At 44.5% G+C, this 20125-nt stretch overlaps 1 protein-coding gene across 9 annotated transcripts; it reads left to right on the top strand.

Moving 5' to 3' along the window:
• Nucleotides 1-1509: 1509 nt before the first annotated feature.
• On the top strand, nucleotides 1510-19863 carry jar (Myosin heavy chain 95F jaguar). Of its 9 annotated transcripts, XM_033470425.2 has the most exons (18): nucleotides 1510-1639; nucleotides 4335-4439; nucleotides 8193-8477; nucleotides 13015-13208; nucleotides 13603-13676; nucleotides 13763-13892; nucleotides 13970-14134; nucleotides 14199-14611; nucleotides 14769-14780; nucleotides 14936-15195; nucleotides 15268-15425; nucleotides 15508-17072; nucleotides 17142-17281; nucleotides 17453-17497; nucleotides 17942-18062; nucleotides 18145-18262; nucleotides 18419-18631; nucleotides 18727-19863. In XM_033470425.2, the coding sequence occupies exons 4-18, from the start codon at nucleotides 13028-13030 to the stop codon at nucleotides 18876-18878; spliced, it is 3747 nt and encodes a 1248-aa protein (XP_033326316.2). In that variant the 5' UTR covers nucleotides 1510-1639; nucleotides 4335-4439; nucleotides 8193-8477; nucleotides 13015-13027; the 3' UTR covers nucleotides 18879-19863. The 9 variants fall into 9 exon arrangements, with proteins under 9 accessions (XP_033326316.2, XP_033326315.2, XP_033326313.2 ...); XM_033470424.2 differs by lacking the exon at nucleotides 8193-8477; XM_033470426.2 differs by lacking the exon at nucleotides 4335-4439 and having other exon boundaries at nucleotides 1512-1639.
• The last annotated feature ends 262 nt before the right edge of the window (nucleotides 19864-20125 follow it).

The raw sequence follows: 20125 nt of genomic DNA, 5'->3' as shown, positions 1-20125 counted from the left end.
TGTTTGTATATTCAACAGTAACTCTCCTTGATTCCGGGGATAAGCCAATAAGAGCAAAGAGGAAGTAGTTTCCTCCGCTTCCGAGCTCTCACGGTGTCTCTCAAGTCGATGCGCGTTGATGCACGTATAGAAGAAATTACCTTCTTATGACACTTTTGCCTATCTTTCGTTTAATTATGCAGAAATATCGAGAATCGATGAAGCTCTTTAAGAGGTCGAGGATAGTTGGTAAGTGGTATAAGAAAATGATTCAAATAAAATGTCGGGTCAGGCTAGAACGGACTGTGCCATGAGAAAATATTTTGCAAGTGAGTAGTGCGCAGTTAAATGGCATTAGAAACTGAGCGAGGAATGGGAAGCTCTGTTTAAATGCCAAGGATGAAGGGGATTCGAAATTTTTTCTTCCCATTCTTTGAGCACAGTGTTGTGAGAAAGTTACGTTAACGTTCATCGAACTAGAATGGAGCTCGCGAAGGATCGACGTCGAACAATTTTATTACTGAAACAGCACTTTACCTGATCTCTTCCGGGAGGCACAATTGGCGGGAAAAGTTATTTCTTGGAGAACGTGGACCGGAAGAAATTTCTTCGATTGTAAAGCAAGCATTTATACCACGCAGTGATCCATGGTCACGTTTCCATTCGAGGAAATGGTAGTGAAACTTTTATGTAGTCATAAAATTTGGAATTAGATTTTTGTACGTCGTGACGCACACCGTTCACCATTTGCATGCAGTCCGTTTGAGGTTAACTAACTTTGTGCGACTTTGGGAAACGTTGAGTCTAGATCATGTTTCTTGATTTTCACGATATTTTTACTAAAATTATACTTGCAAACACGATGTCCAATTGTCCTGTTACTTTCGAATCAATTTCAGTGAAACAGATTTTCTGTAGGTAACGAAGTTTCCATGCCCTACTATGCCAACAGTTATCTGTGCCACGACTTCGCGAACGTTGCTTTAGATGTCGCCAAATTACGGTCACCATTTTGTCAATTGCAGCAACCTACGTTGCAGAAGGAGATCGAGAAATATTCAACATAAATATTTATTGCTCCTAATTAGTATAACCAAGGCTGTTATTATCTTCTCTTTTAAAGATATACTTTATACAACTAGTCGAAAATTGAGAAACGAATCGAGGTTACAAAACAGAACGATCGGAATCTGATAAGGTAAAATGAATCGATGCGAATACATTGTAAACGTTCACGACTTTGTAAAACTGCAAAATTCAACGCGGTTTATTAGATCAGAATTAGAAGGAAAGATTTAATGTTTCATTAGCAATGTCTCGTAATAATTTGTCACGATGTATACAGTACAGTCGATGTACAATTTCTGTAGTAAATCTAACTAATGTGCCGCAATTACTGGCGGTCTTGACAGGCGAGAAACATGAATTATTGTGATTCATGAAAGTCTGTGCAAACAGATTTCACTTTTTGAATTCATTACCACCTGTTGTACAGATAATAATCGCGGTTGAATTTTCTCGGCGCGCCAGGTGATTGCCGCTTGCCGCGTGGCACGTCCGAAAAGCAACGAAAATTGCCGATCCGATGGGACTGACGCAGCGAAGCGCCAGTTGTATGTCGGACGTCGTGCCAATCGTGTTGTCGCAGCTCTTCGGTTCGGTGAGTGAGTTATCCACGAATCGCATATCTCTTTGTACACCTTGCACACATTCTACACGCATCTACAACATCGTTCGCAAAGCACAAGGGACACCGATATATTTGCACGAATATAGTCAATTGTTTCCGACCGTGAACGCGTTATCACGTTGCTCGGTGTCAACTGTCGTTCCATAGAGTTCGAATTCGCACGAGTGTACGTTAGTGCAAAACAGCGGGTAAAGATGTGACCGTTTAACGTTAACCATCGTCACGAATCATTTTCAACGTTATACGCTGGTGACTTTCATTTTCTGTGATTATTGCTTCGGTTATATTCACGGTATAGCTATCTAAAGAGACACGCGTGATCGGCGAAGGCTGTTGTGCAATTCAGGAAGGTGACATTCTGTTTTGTATTTTACCTACACGGATTTTCACGTAATTGTAACGCGCAATTATTTCATTCGAATATACGCGTCGGAATAGTCTTGTTGCACCCAGTGTTCTTGCTAGATTTATATGGTGAAAGGTTCGATAGAAAGCGTTGATTTTTTTTATTCGTACCGATCATTTCGAGATCGTTGATTCGAATAAGATGACATCGGTCGTGATGCGTTTAAAGATTTGTTTATGTTTACCCATGCGTGACATGCGGGAGTACCGGACAACTGGTAAACTAGAGTCATAAGTACAGCAACATATGTTTCGTACGTTGGGCCGGTATTCTCGTTAGCTTCGTTACAAGTTCTGCATCTTTATGATCGTATGAAGCAAATTATTACCACACACAACTATACGTATCGTTCTTTCTTATATAGTTTTAGAATTATTTGGTAACCTTCACGGTCTTATTCGTGCATCGATCTACTAAATATTATCAGTATTTGCATGCAATAAACATACATGAAATATGCAATATACTTTTGCATACATCCTTCGAATAATATAATACGAAATATGCGAGGTATGTAAATTAAACGACAACCCTGGGACACATTTTTGATTCTGTTTCCTGTATAAATTCATATTCTCTTGAATTTTTTTACATTTTCTGTTTTGTTCTAGGTTCTTTTTGTTTTATGTTTCCCACGAGAATCGAATTCTTTCGAAACGCCATTTTTATATTTCGAGGATCGAATTATTTCGGGACGCCATCTACGCACGTATTTCGAGAATCGAAATTTTCGCTATTGATCGCCATTTTCGAATAATCGATCCGCCTTCGCGGATCGTTCTACGCGCATATCGATGCCGAGAAGTCGTGCCGTGCGACATTTCGTATCGATTTCTCTAACCTTAGATCATGTTACAAATGTCTGCCGCGCGGACACGGACAAACAGTGCGAGGAGATATTATAAAAATAATCGATGGTGGATAACGGTGGTTTGGACATCGAACCGGCGCGAACGATACATCATGGTGTCCTCAAACGCACGCGTACGCACGAGAGATAAATCTTTCACGAGGTATTTGCGAAAGTTTCTCGAATAGCAGGACGATATCGACGGTACATACATTCAATATGTAAGATTTATCTTATCCGTTGATTTAATATTTGCGTCACGAATCATTGATGCAGGCAGATATATGGAATTAATATTTCTTAATTCTTTCTTTCTTTTTGTTCGATAACAGAGATAAAGGAAACATATGCGATATGCATACCGATGAATCTTGCATTACCGGTCGCAAACGAACTTGCACACCGAAACAGGTACTTCGAAGTACCGTTTTAATTGGGACTGGTGCCGAAAACGCTTTCGATTGCGTGCGCAATTTAATGTGCCACGGTGTGCATTTAATTGTCTGAACGATCGTGAAATATATCTTCGATGGAAACGGATTGGTAACAAACGGTTGGAGGAAACATCATGACTGTGTTTTCTAGCCAGTCACTGGACGAACGTCTCTAAGGCTTTCCACGTCTTAATCGTTAGCTTCCGAACTAATTGGGTTAGGCGAGCACGATATACGCACAGGTTTCGACCGTGAAAATTTCCTCGACTCCGCCGTGTACGCTTCGGGGAACGTTTCGTTTTCTCGTGTGCCGCCACGGCGCACCATAAATATAACCGTAACCGACCCAGGCAACTTTGTTTTTTCCGGCCGTTCGTTCCGCGATGTATGACTTCTAATTGAATTACATTCTTCTGCACGGTTCGTTCGCTTCGCGAAAAGTAAACGGGGAATCGTGACCCACTGTTTATAAGAAATCGTGGCGTGGTCAGTTCGCCGTTCTGCTCCATCGACAATCCCCGTCGAATTAACGCGATTTCTGCGTCGGCGACCCGCAGCCCGCTCCGCGGATCGGTATTGTTAAAAGCCACCGGCCATTATGCGCACCGGGGGCTTGGTACAATAACGCGGCGACAATTCTTCTTCCGTCTGTTCCCACGAAACGCGCGCGGCTATACAAGGTGTCCGAAAATGCAGTTGCAACGATCCACGATCGTAGTCGAGTTTCAATACAAATTTGCAATTTCAACGATCAATGCGGAATCGTGATTTTGTAATATGAAATTAGAAAATCGCGTTCGTTCGTCGGATTGGAACCGCGTTCGCATTGGAATCAGTCGCGCAAGCTCGCTGTTTCGAGCATGCTGTAATTAACGAACTGCTCTTACAATAATCCTTTGTATTCAATTATAATTGGTTGAAATGGGTGACGTCTGGTGACGCTGTAAAGCGCATGATACATATATTTCTTTGCAGTTGCAACAGGATTAGGAGAGTGGAACGAAGATGCACAGGTGCGGGAACAAGGGCGATCCGGTCGCGGTGAATTAGCGTGTGAATCGCGCGCGCCTTCGTTCCCCTGTAAGTGTATCTGATAGCCACCGTAGAAAAAGGAGAAGAAAATCCCGGCCTCTCTCTCTCTCTCTCTCTCTCTCTCTCTCTCTCTCTCTCTCTTTCACTGGGTGCGTGATGAAAGCTCGTTTGGTCTGCTCTGCCTATGTCGTGCGAGGATCCGTGCACCGATTACCGACCACTTATTTATAAACAATGAGTTTTTCCGTCGGTCGGTCGCATCTGCTCTTGATATCGCGTTACGAGATTCCGGTTCGTTTGAGCCGAGCATTCGCGTTCGAACATTGCATTTCCTGGATAAATTCAAAGGTAGATCTCTGCGACGAGGCCGCTTCGTTTTTCCGGCCATTCGTTCCGCGAGGCATGACTCATAATCGAATTACATTTTTCGTCGAGTTAATGCTAAACCTACCAACGTGGTCGAAAAGACCGGTTTCACGCACAGTTCTTGTCTCGAAGTTGCTGCAATTATAAAGACTCTGTCGAAGGAAAATGTTCGGATACACTTTTCAATGCCAGAACTTTCCAATAAATATCTGATGCTGATAAATCCGTTTAAGATTCGCGAGATCGCTCCGGTTAGTCGTCGACCATCTTGGCTCCCTTTAATTAAGCTAAGTAAGAGAGGTTCCCGTGGCGAGAGACGGGCTCTCGATTCACGCAGCCGCGGGAGCCGCGTTAACGAAGAGCCGGTTTCCCGATCAGCTGACGATTTAATTAAACGGAACAAAACAGAGCGCGTTCTTAGTAGTGGCTCGTGACATCGAGCCGAGGCTAACGATTCACCGAGGTTCCCGATCGGACGGTCTTGCTCGCATGAGTCATCCGAGCTACGTGGTTCGTTCTCTCTCTCTCTCTCTCTCTCTCTCTCTCTCTCTCTTTATTTCTCTTTCTCTTGCAATATGCAAATTGAGCAGAATTCTGATTTAGATTAACAAGTGCAAACATGTGTACAAAAATGTGTGTAAACATGCGTGCAGAAATCTCTCTCTCTCTCTCTCTCTCTCTCTCTCTCTCTCTCTCAGTTTGCCTCTCCCACTGAATTGTGCATCTTGTATCGAATACACACGCCTAGACGAGCGTCCGATCCTTTTTTCCTCGATTACGCAACGCGTAACCAGACCGGCGGTAATTATCGCGGCTGATTGCCGGCGAATCGAAGGCGAGATCGTGTACGGGCCCGGCCAAGGGCCTTCCGGAGATGCAAATGAACAATAAACAGTCGGCTTTATCGACTGGATCTCCCTGGCTCGGTTTCGTGTGACCATAAACTTCGAACGGATGCGTAACACCTACTCCCCCGGTCGTCTCATTATTAATTCATATTCTGTAGCTGCGCGAATCCGAGAGGCTCGCGCGATCAGATAACAACGTGTTCAACGGAACGGGATCTTCGGCGTCGCGTTTAATAACGAGCTCTCCCCGTGCCCGTGCTGCTCGATTACAGTATGCAGATTTTCGAACGAAATAATCCAAAGATCGCGTGTCCAAAGCCCGACGCTCCGACATTGAAATTCTATTCGCCGAGCACGGTTTCCAAGCGTGCCGGTCTCCGGGGTAAACGAACGATCTCAAATGCAGATCTCGATCCCGACAGTTATGCACGCGGGAATTCCACGGTCCGACTTCCAACGGTCGGATCCAAATCTCTGATGTTAACGGTTGTCGGGCTCGGATCCCGACTCCAAACGGGCTGATCTAACGAACTTCAAATTCGAACGGTCGGATTCGGATTCGAATTTCGACGGTCAGGCTCGAATTTCGATGATCGAACGGAAATGCCCGAAACGGCGAAATTCGCTGCGCCGTTCTCGTCGCCGTGTTACGAGGAGCTTTTTGGCGCGCGGTGACTTGGAAACTGCTCTGTTATAGTTAAGCGAAGCCATCGGGGTTAGTGTGAAGGCCGTTTTGATTCTGCAGTCCCCTATTTTTCAACGCCCACCTTCGCTGTTGTACGTACAGCGGTGCGGACCTTATATGTATGTATTACATGTACATATATGTGCTTGAGAAAAATGAGTGCACGATCAATAGAACAATTGAGGTACATAGTTATCTGCGAATCTACGATCAAGTTTTATATAGACGCAAATTTTACCATTCAACAGATCGAACGAGAACGCCGAAGAAAAACGCTTCTCTGGATGCCAAGTTTCTCTGTCGAATCTGAAAGAGTTGGAATGACCTCGGGGGCCCCTCGTTTCCCGCTTGTACAATAATTTTGGGACAGCCTGTATTCTCGACGTGCACACGACGCCCTGTTTCCATACGTGTCCGCATAACGGTGGAAAGAAGAACGGTGCGCCGAGAGCGGCCGATTAAATAGCCCAGTGTGCCACCGAGCGCTCGAAATCACATCCCACGATTCAATCTAATCGTCGAAAGCGGTCGATGACGAGGATCGCGCGAAGGTTGTTCCAATTAATATTAAACTGGCTGCGAGATGATGATACCGCCGCAAGTACCTACGTGATCGCAGTAACAAACGTGACGTGCACTTGTTGCGCCCGTAATCCCTGCTGCTGGACCCCGGTGCACCGCTATAGCATCCGACGGAACGATAGATAGCGTCGCTGCACGCTTTCTCGGATTTATCAGAACTCACGATCCGAAAGTAAATTCGCTCTATCGAGAGTTCGAATAAATCGTGAACGCGTCTTTTCAGATAGCAGCTACTTTTTCTTATTAACGAAACACACGTGTGTGTCTATGTACGTGTATCGTCGATGTTTACGCGTACATTTATCGAACGAGTATTATCCACGATCCCATCGACGCGCTGCACGTTATTTCGAAGCTTTCCGAAGCACTCGCCATTATCGAATTTCGTGGAAATTTTTTGATATTTTTGTAAACAACCAACAACAAGGATACGGTTTTAATCGATCGAAATTAGATAGACGGCACTTCAACGGCTTTCGAATGATTTATCACGAAGATAGCCGCTTTAAACATTTCTGCGAACGAATTGTGTTACGTTGTTTCTTAGATTGTGCACAATCTAAGAACGGTGTTGATCCGGGGTGATCAGTACACCCGGGGTGTACAGGGGTGATCCGTTCGAGTGGACTCGGTGGAATATTACGCGAGGGAATTCAAGTTATCGAAAATATATGTTCCTACAAAAGTATAGTTTGATGTAGAGATTGGATGATATAAACAATATTTCTACGTAGAAAGTCGGCTCGAAAGGCGTGTCACTGTGCAATCGGAAGAGCGACGGAAATTCGCGTCGGTTCCACGGACTTTGCGGGAAACCCTGTTTCGAAGTCTCGCGGGATTTCCCTTTCCGTCGATCCCGTTTTTTTTGTCCAGGGAGGAGGACGGGTCGTTGGCCTTGCTTTATGGCTCGAGGTGGCAACGCTCTCCATTCTAATGTAATCTCCATTGTAAATCCGATGACGGGACTCTTTCCTCCTCCTCGTCCGCTTTCGTCTTGCTTCAGTTTTTCTCTCGCTTCTCCTAACAACCGCGCCGCGTCCTCTTCGCACCGGCCAGATCTTCTTGCGAACGCTCGCTGATTTCTAAAAAAAACCCTTCGATTAAACCGCGATACGCGATACGCAATCAGTCGAATTCGTTGTCACGCGTTCTCTCTGTACTCGCGCGATGCATCGAATCGTTCAAGGATACGAATCAAGGATGCGAACTATCTTCGCGTTGTTTTATCTTTCGTCGAGATAAGAGCCGCTAATCTAACGCGACAGCTAGAAACCACTTGAAACACTTCTTTCCTCTCATTTTTCTTTTCTTCTTTTTTAGAGAACACGATTTCGAAATCGCAACGTAAGCCGCAGACTGGTCGGATACGCGACGCGTATAGGCGCGCGCTCTGAAAAGGAGGCGCCGCAGCTAACTGGTTGATCCGTGCTTCTAAACGGCGCATTTATCCTGGCAAAACACTGCGGAAAGAACGGCTTACGCTCGCGAAACCGGGCAACATCTCCCGAAACACCTTCTTCGCCCAGTTACACAAGATTTGCGCTCGGACCGCTACACCTCCCGCAGCTTCTCCCCACCGAAAAGATACGTCCAGTTGCTCAAACGGTGCAGTATGCTATTCCTAAATATTTGAAGAAGGTAGCCTCGGCTAATCGATCCCGAAAGATCCCGAAAGATGCGCACGTTCTGCTTTCCATCGGACCGCAATAGAAACCGAGTTGCAACGGAGTTCGCGGGCTTGCGCAGGCAACAACTGGTCATTGTTGTTGCTGCTGTTGCTGCATTCGACTTTCCTCGAGGGCTCGCCACGTGCACTTGCACGGACAACGGCGGCCGGGTCGGCTGGCCAGGTTCCGCGGACGAATCGCGGCCGAAGAGGATTACGAAACCGGCGCGGCGGGAGCGTAACGTCTAATTACACAGTAGCTACGCAACGCGTGGACGTAATGCGTAATGAGCGGATTCGCGGAAGGTGAAGTAGCTGTCCCGGGTTCGTTGACCATGACGGCGGATAGACGGTGCATACTTTCTCCGCGGACGGCGATGCGATCCGCGGGAAACGTTGAACCGGTCGCGGTTAACAACTCGCAAGGGACGCGCTAAACGTGTACGAATCTCGGTCGCAGACTGCGCGGATGATTATTTAGAGATTATTGGAATCGTGGTCCTGGATCCTCGAGGAGATCCTCGGACCTCGGTTTCTCGGAATTTTTCTCTGTCGCAATCTGTGGCTGAGCAGAAACTGGCTGAGCTTTTCTTCGAGACGGTTTTTCGTCAGACTGGCTGGTAGCACAACAAATGAAACGAATAAAATTAACTTTCATTGATGATTCTGACCGTTTCGCACGGTTCTCGTAGGATCTCGTGGACGTTGAGTCGAGAGGAAAACGTCTAGACACAGTCTCGTCGAATAGCAACAAAGTCAAGTGCAGTCGCATCTGCTTTCGTATTCCGGCGCTAGTCACGGCAGATACGTGTCCCCCTCGATAATGTTTTCATTGTCGTACGACGAACGAACGAACGAACGTCGCGCGCGTCCTTTTCTTTTGTTGATTCGTGTCCGACGAATCCAGGGGGCTCGAATTTAGCCGAGCACGTTACCACTGACGCGTGTCACCCCCGTTCCCGAACGTCGGGACCGCTACACCTGCCATTTCCGGTTTCCTCTTCTGATTCATTCATTCATTCATTCCGTTTCATACGAGCTGCTATTCCACGGCGGACAAAAAGGCCGCCGGAATTTGTCGCCGGTGGTTTCCAATCGTTCTCGATGATAGAGGGTGAACGCGACGTGCCGTTGCTTCACTTTGTAAGTGAAATTCTATCATTGAGGTTCCGATTGTAGTTATTAGTCGAGCTCAACTTTGAACGGGCCGACTTGAAATGCGAGTACAATTCGCAACGATCGAACTTAAATTCAAGTTCAGCCGAACAGGTTCGAATTCATCTTCCTTAAACATGAGATTCATGTTTAACCCATCCGACAATGAGACACAACGGCGAAATGAGTCACTCGAGTTTACGGATCATCCTGTCTCATAGAGATAAGAGGATGTGGCTTGTTTTATTGCAACTATAATTCCCCGTATCTTCTATTACAACGTTCGTCCGAATTCCTCGTTTCGTAATCGGCGAGATATCCTATCGTAGATAGGAATCTCGCTGGTAACATGCAATAATTAATAATTTTATTGTCCTCACGGGATACACGTACATATGTATCCCGATCCGGTATCGCCGCAATGTAAAGCGGAAAGGCGTAGTGCCGCGACAGCTGCGTGTTACCGTTTTTCTTATAGGGAGCAAGGTGAACGAACCATCGCGGATTCCCACTTCTTTGCCCAATCGCTATTCACAATATGCATATTATACTGGGTGTTCGACGTTCTTAGTCCGACCAGAGTTTATTAGACAACGAGTGAACTATATACTACTATAATCGAGACACTAGTATACTACTATAATCTATATATACTAGATACTACTATAATTTATAATCTATATACTATTATAATCTATACATATATACTAATCTATAGTATATAGATTATAGTAATATATACTATATACTATAATATATACTATATGTATATTACTATAATCTATATATTATATACTACTACAAGCTACAACCATAAAAACGAGCCGCAAGGCTCGAATAATCGTATCACCTCTTCTCAAAACGTCCATCTTTGTGCGCGATCTGAGCGCGAATTAGGAAGAAATTACTGTATTCTCGGAAGCTCTCGCCGACCATAGTTCGGTAAATACCTGCGCGCTTAAGATGGTACACCCAGTGTAACCACCTGAATCAGGTTAACGGGATCCTGGTATCAGTTGTGCGGCTGACCCGCGACAACTTTGTTGCGAATAACGGTAATCGGTCTTCATTAATAACGTCCTCGTCAGTTCCCCGACGTGATGACCGCCTCCGGATGTTTTTTTTTTCTTTCTCACAGGTTCGCAAAACAGGCTGGTCGATCCGTCGCGCGGATAAGCCGCGGGGATAGCCGCGGAGAGAAGCCGCGTTGCACTTCGCGGTTCCTGTTTCAAGGATCGATGCAAGGATCTACGGCCGATTGTACCGTTACGATACTCCTAACGGGATGCTGGGAATGCGGCGACAGAGGGGACTCTAGCCGAAACGGGCTCCTTTCTCGCGCTTTCTAGATCAGTCGTGCGAACGATCGAACGATATACCAGCGACAATAACTCGCGCCGACGATTATATCCCGCGATCCCCGTTTCCCGTTTCCTCGTCTCTGTGCCCCGGATCATCGATTTTTCGCGCCGCGCCGGAGAAGAAAACCGCCCGCGAACTTCGGCAATCCGGAAATTCGGATTTCTAGAGAGGCTTCAGTTGGGGGGCGAGAACGCCCTTGAACCGGATTAGACCGATTATGCTCTCGCTCAGAGCAAATGTTCCGTCGAGCTTCGATACCCTGTCGTAGTTCGACGCGTTTAGAGGCGCAGATACGTACGCGGGGGCAGTTTTCGAACGATTTCGGTCCGTCGCAGGTACTATGTATTTTGTACGCATGTTTGCAAACATGATTGCACGCGTTTCTGGCACATATTTTTGCATACGTGTATGCACACGTTCTTTTTTACACATGTTTGCACTTGTATAATCCGAATCGGAGTTCAGCTCAATTTGCGTATTGCGAGAGAAAGAGAGAAAGAGAGAGAGAGATCAGAATCGCAAAGAATCGTTACGCACAGCTACGCAATTCCGTCACCGCCGGTTTTATCTCGATCGCGATATCTCGCAGATAAAGTCCAGAAATTTTGCGCAAGTATGTGTGTGTTCGCCAAGGTCTAAACGGCTCGGTAGCCGACCAATTAACAGTTCTATGTACCGTCCGTAAAGTCGGTACACGAGAAACTTTCGTTCGCAGTTGCGTTCGCCTCGCGGCGAGAGGTGTTATCGAACCGTATCGTAATTATTGTGCGAAGTCGGATAATTCTGTACAACGTTTCCTCGTTTCTGCCTTGTCCTTCGGCCGGCCAGTCTTCGAATCGTTCCACGGTCGCTGTTAAATCCCCGGCGAACGGCTTTCACGGCGCGGCACTTTTGTTGCTTCTTCTATCAATAACGCGGCACAACCTGATCGGCCGACGCGACGTCTAATCTCCAGCTAGACAGACAGCCAGTAGCGGCGACTGAACCGTTTTCTTTGCACTCTGTTAGATAGACTCTATTCGTTGACCACTTTGTTTTACTTTGTTCGCGTTGCACTTGAACTCCGGTGGAGCCTCGTTCATCCGAGCCGAGTAGAGGTGATGTCACTGTTCGCAGAATGGAACAGTTGTTCAAACTGTTTTTTTTTACTCGAAAATAGAGACACTTCTTTCGTCTAGCAGCTTTTCCATTTTACCGAGGCATTATTTTCCATTTTATGCATAAGAAGTTGCGCCCTATTTTTTGGCAAATGAATCGATAGATATCATTGACAATTTTAATTTCACAGTATTTTACGAAAGCGGCTGAAGTATTAGTTTAAAATTATCTTTCAAGTTTCACAAGAATAATTGGTAAAACCAGTGTTAATAATGTTGAAGTTCCCTTGAATAATTGTGCGACGACTCGGGGATGACATTCGAGCGCAAAAGTTTCATCTTCGTCGTACGTACCTTAAAACGCGATCTCAGAAACTAATCCGTGGTGTGTCGTCAGCGATCCCAGTCACGAAGATCCGGATTAACATTAACGCGTCACGTGTGCGCAATTACGTTGATCCCGCGCGTGGCGTAATTATGCAATTCATTATATGCCGAAAACGAGGGCCGTTTGGAGCAGTAACCGAGATCTAAACTTTCTCTGAAACTAGGAGAAGACATCCGGTGAAAGGAACAACGATTTTTTCGTTTCCGGTGGCTGGATTACAAATCTAAAGGGAAATTCCTTACAAACCAGAGTCCGCGACCCGTGGGAGGATCTGTTTGTTCGCATTTTAGCCGAACGGAAGCGGACTTTCCAAAGCTATTCTACGGCTGATTAATCTTTTGACTGTCCGAGCCTCCCTTTCAATAAACAATCCATTAGACCCCATGGAAACCGTTTACAAGCAATTTAAAAACTCATCTTGCCTGTACCATTGTCTTATGCAGCTTAATTAAATATTTTCTTGTATGGTTGCAGAGCATTGACCGACATGGAGAACCAGCAGGTGTGGGTTCGAGACCCACAAGAGGGTTTCATAATCGGCAAGTTCGTGGACATGGTCGATGGGGATGCGCTCATTATGCCACTCGATCTGAAGTATCCTCAGCGCACCTGTCCCCTGGATGAGGTTTATCCTGCTGGGGAGTACACCAAAGACGTGGAAGACAATTGTAATTTTCCAGTTGATTTTTATGCCAGAGAGTCTCCATCGTTTAGCTCGAAGAATTCAGAGGATCGATAAGTTAATAAATGCTCGTACAGTTATAAATCCTACTGATCCCAATCGGTGACGAAGTGAATTGCAGATATATTTTTTGTTCGCGTGAATGGCACACCAACCCGTGTGGGACTATTTTTATCGATTGTAGACGCCAGATACCATCAGCGAGACAACCGCAGTTAATTACCAGGGATCTAGATATAATCGCGAAAGACATTTCGCGCGAACAGTAGCCAAGATTTATCGTCGTTTCCTTTGCGAACGCGAATCCCCGTGTGATTCTCCAGGCGGATCTGTTTCGAGACTTCACTTTCACCTGTTTGCTCTGATTTTCCTGTTCCCAGGTGCTCTGATGTACCTGAACGAGGCCACGCTACTGAACAATGTACGCACTCGTTACTTCAAGGACAGGATATATGTAAGTGATATAATAATATTGCTTCGGGTTATATGAACGTCACGCTTGACGAGCACGCGGATTGACTTCGTGAAATCTCTTCGCAGACTTACGTCGCCAATATCTTGATCGCGGTGAACCCGTATTATGAAGTAAAAGATCTCTATTCACCGAGAACTATCAAGTCCTATCAGGGAAAGTCACTCGGAGAAACGCCGCCGCATGTGTTTGCTATTGGTATGTAATTAGCTGATCGTGGCTACTTTCTTTTACGTTGAAAACGGTCTTGTGACTGACAATGAGTTTTGTTTCAGCTGACAAAGCGTTCAGAGACATGAAAGTGTTGAAACAGTCGCAGAGCATCATCGTTTCTGGCGAGTCTGGAGCTGGCAAAACTGAATCCACGAAATATCTGCTTCGGTATCTGTGCGATTTATGGGGATCCACAGCTGGGCCGATCGAGCAGAAGATTTTAGATGGTAAATTTTAATTAGTCGTCGCACCTATTTATCCAGAATTTATCCAACTTCCATATTTTCTTAGCGAACCCTGTGCTGGAAGCGTTTGGCAATGCCAAGACCAAGAGGAACAACAACAGCTCTCGCTTCGGCAAGTTTATGGAGGTGCACTTCGACTCGAAATGTCAGGTTGTCGGCGGCTACATATCCCACTATCTTCTGGAGAAGTCCAGAGTCTGTCTCCAAAGTTCTGACGAGAGAAATTATCATGTTTTCTACATGATGTGTGCTGGTGCGCCGCCCGAGCTTCGGGCGAAACTCGGGATCACGCAACCGGATGATTTTTACTACCTGAAGAATGGATGCACACAGTACTTCTGCAATGAGGAGTCGGAGAAAAAGTTGAACGATGTCCAGAAAAGTCGCGACCAAGGGAATAAGGGTAGCTTGCATGATCCGATTCTGGATGATGTCGAGGGATTCAACGCTATTGATCAGGTAAGTAGTTTGCTCAGTTGATCCTTCTGTTGTTCGATTTTTGAGTATTAACATTTTTTACTATACCGCAACTATGTTAAGACTGTATTTCTTCCAACACACACTGATTTTTCATTTTGTTTCCTCTTTGCCTGTTGGATATCTTTGTACAACGCAGGAAAGAGCAACGGTAACGCCTCTGTTTTTTTAAAGCATGGCACATTTATCAACCTGAACTGATTTCTTTTTTATATTTTGTCACGGAACCGAAACATGTCATTCTTGATAACATGAGAAGAATATCCATTAACTTTGTGTATCTTCTGAATCCTATTTTCTTTGAAGGCGTTAACACGATTGGGGTTAACCGAGACAGAAAGAATGGAAATTTATACAATGGTGGCCGCAGTACTTCATCTGGGGAATATCATGTTCGAGGACAACCCTGAGGACACGAAGGGTGGATCGAGGATATGCGCCAGTTCCGAAAAGGCAGTGATAATGACCGCCAAGTTGTTGGGCGTTGATCCTGAAGAGCTTAGGCAAGCTTTGGTCTCCAAGGTTATGCAAACCAGCCGCGGTGGCATCAAAGGAACCGTCATCATGTAAGTTTGCATACTCCACGAAGTACAGTGGGACTAATACTAGCTGATTCTTTAATCGTGCAACATTTTCAGGGTACCATTGAAGGTTTACGAAGCCAACAATGCCAGGGATGCTCTGGCCAAGGCTATTTACAGCAAACTGTTCGACCATATCGTTGGCCGTATCAATAAAAGCATTCCATTCAAGGCCTCCAGCTATTACATTGGTGTTTTGGATATTGCAGGATTTGGTAAATACTGAATTTAATTCATACGAAAAAGCCAGCGCGTTCAATTTCTTGAAGTAGTAATTTTTAATGTTTTATTTGACAGAATATTTCAAGGTGAACACCTTCGAGCAATTTTGTATAAATTATTGCAACGAGAAGTTGCAGCAATTCTTCAACGAGAGGATCTTAAAGTATGAGCAAGATCTTTATGCGAGAGAGTCCCTCAATGTGCCCAAGATATCTTATGTGGATAATCAAGACTGCATAGATTTAATCGAGTCGAAGAACATGGGAATATTCAGTCTGCTGGACGAAGAATCAAAATTGCCTACGCATAGCTTCGCACATTTCACCAGCGAGGTTCATCGCGTATGGAACGGCCACTTCAGAATAACCTTACCACGAACGTCACGTTTGAAAGCCCACAGAGAAATACGCGACGACGAAGGATTTGTGATCCGTCATTATGCCGGCGGAGTTTGCTACCAAACGAATCAATTCATTGAGAAAAATAACGATGCCTTGCACGCTTCTTTGGAAGCCTTGATTCAGGAGAGCAACAACAAGTTCCTTCGAACACAGTTCTCAAACAACTCCAGTCAAAAGGGAAAGCTCACCTTCATTAGCGTTGGCAGTAAATTCAAGACACAATTGGGAGAGCTTATGGACAAGCTGAAGAGCAATGGTACAAATTTCATTCGTTGCATCAAGCCGAACAATGACATGGTGTCCCACCACTTTGACGGAAACAGCATTTTAGGGCAGCTTCGTTGTTCCGGCATGACTTCCGTTTTGGAGCTGATGGAACATGGTTATCCGAGCAGAGTTCCGTTCCAGGAGCTCTACAACATGTACAAATCTTACCTGCCACCAGAGTTGGCTAAACTGGAGCCTAGGTTCTTCTGCGAGGCTCTGCTTCACAGTTTGAAATTGAACAAGAAGGACTTCAAGTTCGGCATCACCAGAGTGTTCTTCAAGCCGGGAAAATTCGCTGAGTTTGACAAGATCATGAAGTCGGATCCAGAGAATTTGCAGAAGCTGGTAGCCAACGTGAAGAAGTGGTTGCTGAGATCTCGTTGGAACAAGATGCAATTCTGCGCTCTGTCTGTGATCAAACTGAAGAACAAGATCATTTACCGAAGATACCATCTGATTATTCTGCAGAAAACGGTAAGGATGTACATAGCCAAGAAGCAGCATCGACCTCGCATAAAAGGGACCCTTAAAATCAAGAATCTAAGGACGCAATTGGTCGGCATGGAGGAGACGTCGAAGCAACTGAAGAATCGTGAGAAGTCTATGAACGATTTGAAGAGACTTCACGATGATTTGGATGCTGCGATCAAAAGGATCAAGGACAACGAGAGGATGAGACCGGTTGAAATAGATTCGCTTTACACGAATCTGGTCAACCAGGTGAACAAGCAAATGGCGTCCCTACAGAACATGGTGAAACAACAGAAGATCGCTGAAGAACAGGCTAAGTTGAAGAAGATCCAGCAGGAATTGGAGTATGAGAAACAGAAGAAGGAGGAGGAGGAACGGCAGAAGAGAGAGGAGGAGGATAATAGAAGGAAGAAGCACGATATCGAAACGAGGAGAAAAGCTGAGGAGGAACAGAAGAAGAAACAAGAGAAAGAAGACCAGAAAGCTGCTGCTGTTCTTCAGGTACTTGATTTATTCCTCTTGAAAATTCAGCATTGCTAACTGAACGTTAAAGAGGTGAATATACTTCAGGCGCAAATGGAGAAAGAGGAGTTCGAAGAAAACAAATACCGTGAACTACTTGAACAAGAAAGAAGAGATCACGAGTTGGCGGTTAGGCTGGCTCAGGAATCGAATGGACAAGTCGATGACTCGCCACTGCCCGTACGAAGGTATTGTATCAGTTTTGCATTTGAAAGTTGATCTTCTCGTCAAGACCGGTAGAAAAAGGTGCAACGAAAAGTATAGCGAATTTTTCTGTAAAAAGAAACTCGGTCAGTGTTTAACAAGAGTAACGATTTTTCGAACAACCAATAAGATCTTATTTTCTTAAATATGTATAGCGGTTCCGATGTACGAGTACCGTCGATCAACAACAAACTAGCAAGGTATCGTAAATACTCGTTTAGGTTACTGCACGTACGACTAACACCCGTATGAACAATCTTGTGCAACGTTACTAACTCACTAACACGGATCTTCCTCGTACTAAACGCTCTAGGCATTTATTCGCATGATCTGTGTACTCTACACATATAAGCGACATACTCTACGTCGATGTGTAATACACGATGAATCCTGGGGAAGAGACCAAGATGTAGGCTGAACTTTAAAATATAAAAAGAATGTGCATCTCTGACAATTTTCATTAATGCGTTCTTCATAATTCACCGTGTATGTCTCAAACGTTTATGACAGCGTTTTGAAGAAATATGTAAAAATCCTATTCAATTCTACATATTGTCGGAACGAGATGTCAGATTGTTTAATGGTTTCATAATTATACTGGTTCGCGCAAACTGTTTACTAGTATTCATTTATTTTTATAATAGATCCGAGCAGGTGCGCAACAACCAAGCAGCCATGGCCAACAAGAAATACGACTTATCTAAATGGAAGTACTCGGAGCTGCGGGATGCTATAAACACCTCTTGCGATATCGAGTTATTAGAGGTAAGTACCGCTCGTTTTCATCAAGCAATGATTTGGATAAGTGTGCTAATTAGCACACTAATGATTGCGCATATCTTTTCAGGCTTGTCGTCACGAATTCCATCGAAGACTGAAGGTGTATCACGCGTGGAAAGCAAGAAATCGTAGGCGAACCACTATGGATGAGAATGAAAGAGCTCCGAAGTCCATTATGGAGGCTGGTAAGCATGCGACTTCAGTGACACAACACTGGTTAATCATTCTAACTGGATATAGTATTTGGCAGCAGGATTAAACAGTGTCCAGATATTAAATAATGTTTACTAATTCCACCCACTATAGCTATAGCCAGTGCAAATAATTCATGTCTGTTCCAGCTGCCAAGACACCCAGGACTCCAATCAAACAGTCGATACCTCAGTCCTCCCAGCGGTATTTCAGAATTCCTTTTGTGAGACCATCAGTCATCCAGCAAGAAAATCCCCCTACTATTATTAAAAGAGGATGGTGGTATGCGCACTTCGATGGTCAGTACGTGGCCAGACAGATGGAACTACACCCTGACAAGGCACCGATTCTATTAGTAGCAGGTAATTCATAGTAGTTGAAGGTGGCTAAAATTCTAGTTGAGTCACCCTCTGTACCATCATTTGCGCTTTGCTACTGTTCTAAACTTCTGCCACAGGTATCGACGACATGCAGATGTGCGAGTTAAGTCTGGAGGAGACAGGACTAACTAGAAAACGTGGGGCAGAGGTGTTGGAGCATGAGTTCAACCGCGAGTGGGAGAAGAACGGCGGGAAGCCGTATGTTCCACCCTGTGACCGTAGGAAATGAGGATATTAATATACAGTTGCTAAGATCCTAAAAACTTTTGTATTCATCAACGTGGATCCGCTACGAAGGTAAACCCACAGCACAGTGCCTTAACGATCGGTGCCTTTCGCGGTAAAGATCACGTTCATAAAACAGACAACGGTATCCCGATGATTGTTGTTGCTCGCGGTATAGTGCAGAAGCAGCTAGATCTTCGACGGATCTATAGATCGTTGTGAAGTAACACAGTATTTCGATTCATCGTCGAGACCACAGCCAGGCTCCGGCGCGATAAATTTTCTTATTATTCGAGTGAACAGTATTGCCAAATTGGTGCGTAGAATTTTGTAATTGTTCAATGCAGCGTAGATAAAGATCTCATTTCATTGGATTTCGTATGAATTTGTAATATTGAGAACGATAGAGCGCTGATAGTGTAACTCTTTACACTTTACAATGATAAGTGATGGTTTCTCGATTATGTAGAGAACTTTGTCGAGAATACTTACTTAGGGGAGATTGTTTTATTATGCTAAAACACACTGCGGATTTCACGCATTCGGTGGGACTATCATAGCACAGAATGTTCGAAATTGTGTTGTACAAAATTAAAGGAGATCTTGGAACCTTTATAGAGTTGCTACTGTTTAATTATAGTGTTTTTTGCGAGGCGTCAGATATTTACGTGGAAATTCGCAGTTTATGCATCATTGCACATTTAATATGAATCGTAGGTACGCTGTGGCGGGCATCGATGATGTCGCGACGAATAAAGTGTGTGTGTGTGTGTGTGTATCACTTGTTCGAGTATGAATAAATAATAATTATCACATCGCTTTCTCATTAGCGGGATGCTCTTTATAGACCCTGGTGAAGTATTCTTCTGTTAGAGTGTTAGAGTGTTGTTAATGCCTTTACAATTACCATTATCGTTAAGCCACTTTAATACTATGATTTTCAAACTGGAGTCGCCAATAAAATGAATACAAACTTATAATCTATTAAATGCTCGAACTATTAAGTTTGATATATTCGAACTGTACCAAATGCTTCTAACTATCGAAATTTGTGCAATGAAATTGTAATGATAGAATCAAGTCTCATTAATTAGTAGACCCGTAGATAACGTTCGACAAATCAGAAGTATGTATTTGGTACCACTCGAAAATTGTTTATGATATATGTATATATTCTGTCTGTATCATTACTGTATCAGCTGTATCGTCTTCTGCTTACTTTTATTTCTAGCTTGTCTGGAGTGCATGCAA

Source organism: Megalopta genalis, chromosome 5 (assembly GCF_051020955.1).
Source record: "Megalopta genalis isolate 19385.01 chromosome 5, iyMegGena1_principal, whole genome shotgun sequence".
Taxonomy (NCBI): Eukaryota; Metazoa; Arthropoda; class Insecta; order Hymenoptera; family Halictidae; genus Megalopta; species Megalopta genalis.
This window is presented reverse-complemented; position numbering and strand designations above follow the sequence as displayed.

What these genes read in the sequence shown, in the direction of transcription:
- jar (XM_076521343.1), top strand. Translation starts at nt 6,822, where the DNA reads ATGACGAGGATCGCGCGAAG. An exon ending in CAAAGACGTGGAAGACAATT is followed by an intron (nt 13,209 to 13,602) that starts GTAATTTTCCAG and finishes TCCTGTTCCCAG; the next exon opens with GTGCTCTGATGTACCTGAAC. An exon ending in AAGCTGCTGCTGTTCTTCAG is followed by an intron (nt 17,073 to 17,141) that starts GTACTTGATTTA and finishes AATATACTTCAG; the next exon opens with GCGCAAATGGAGAAAGAGGA.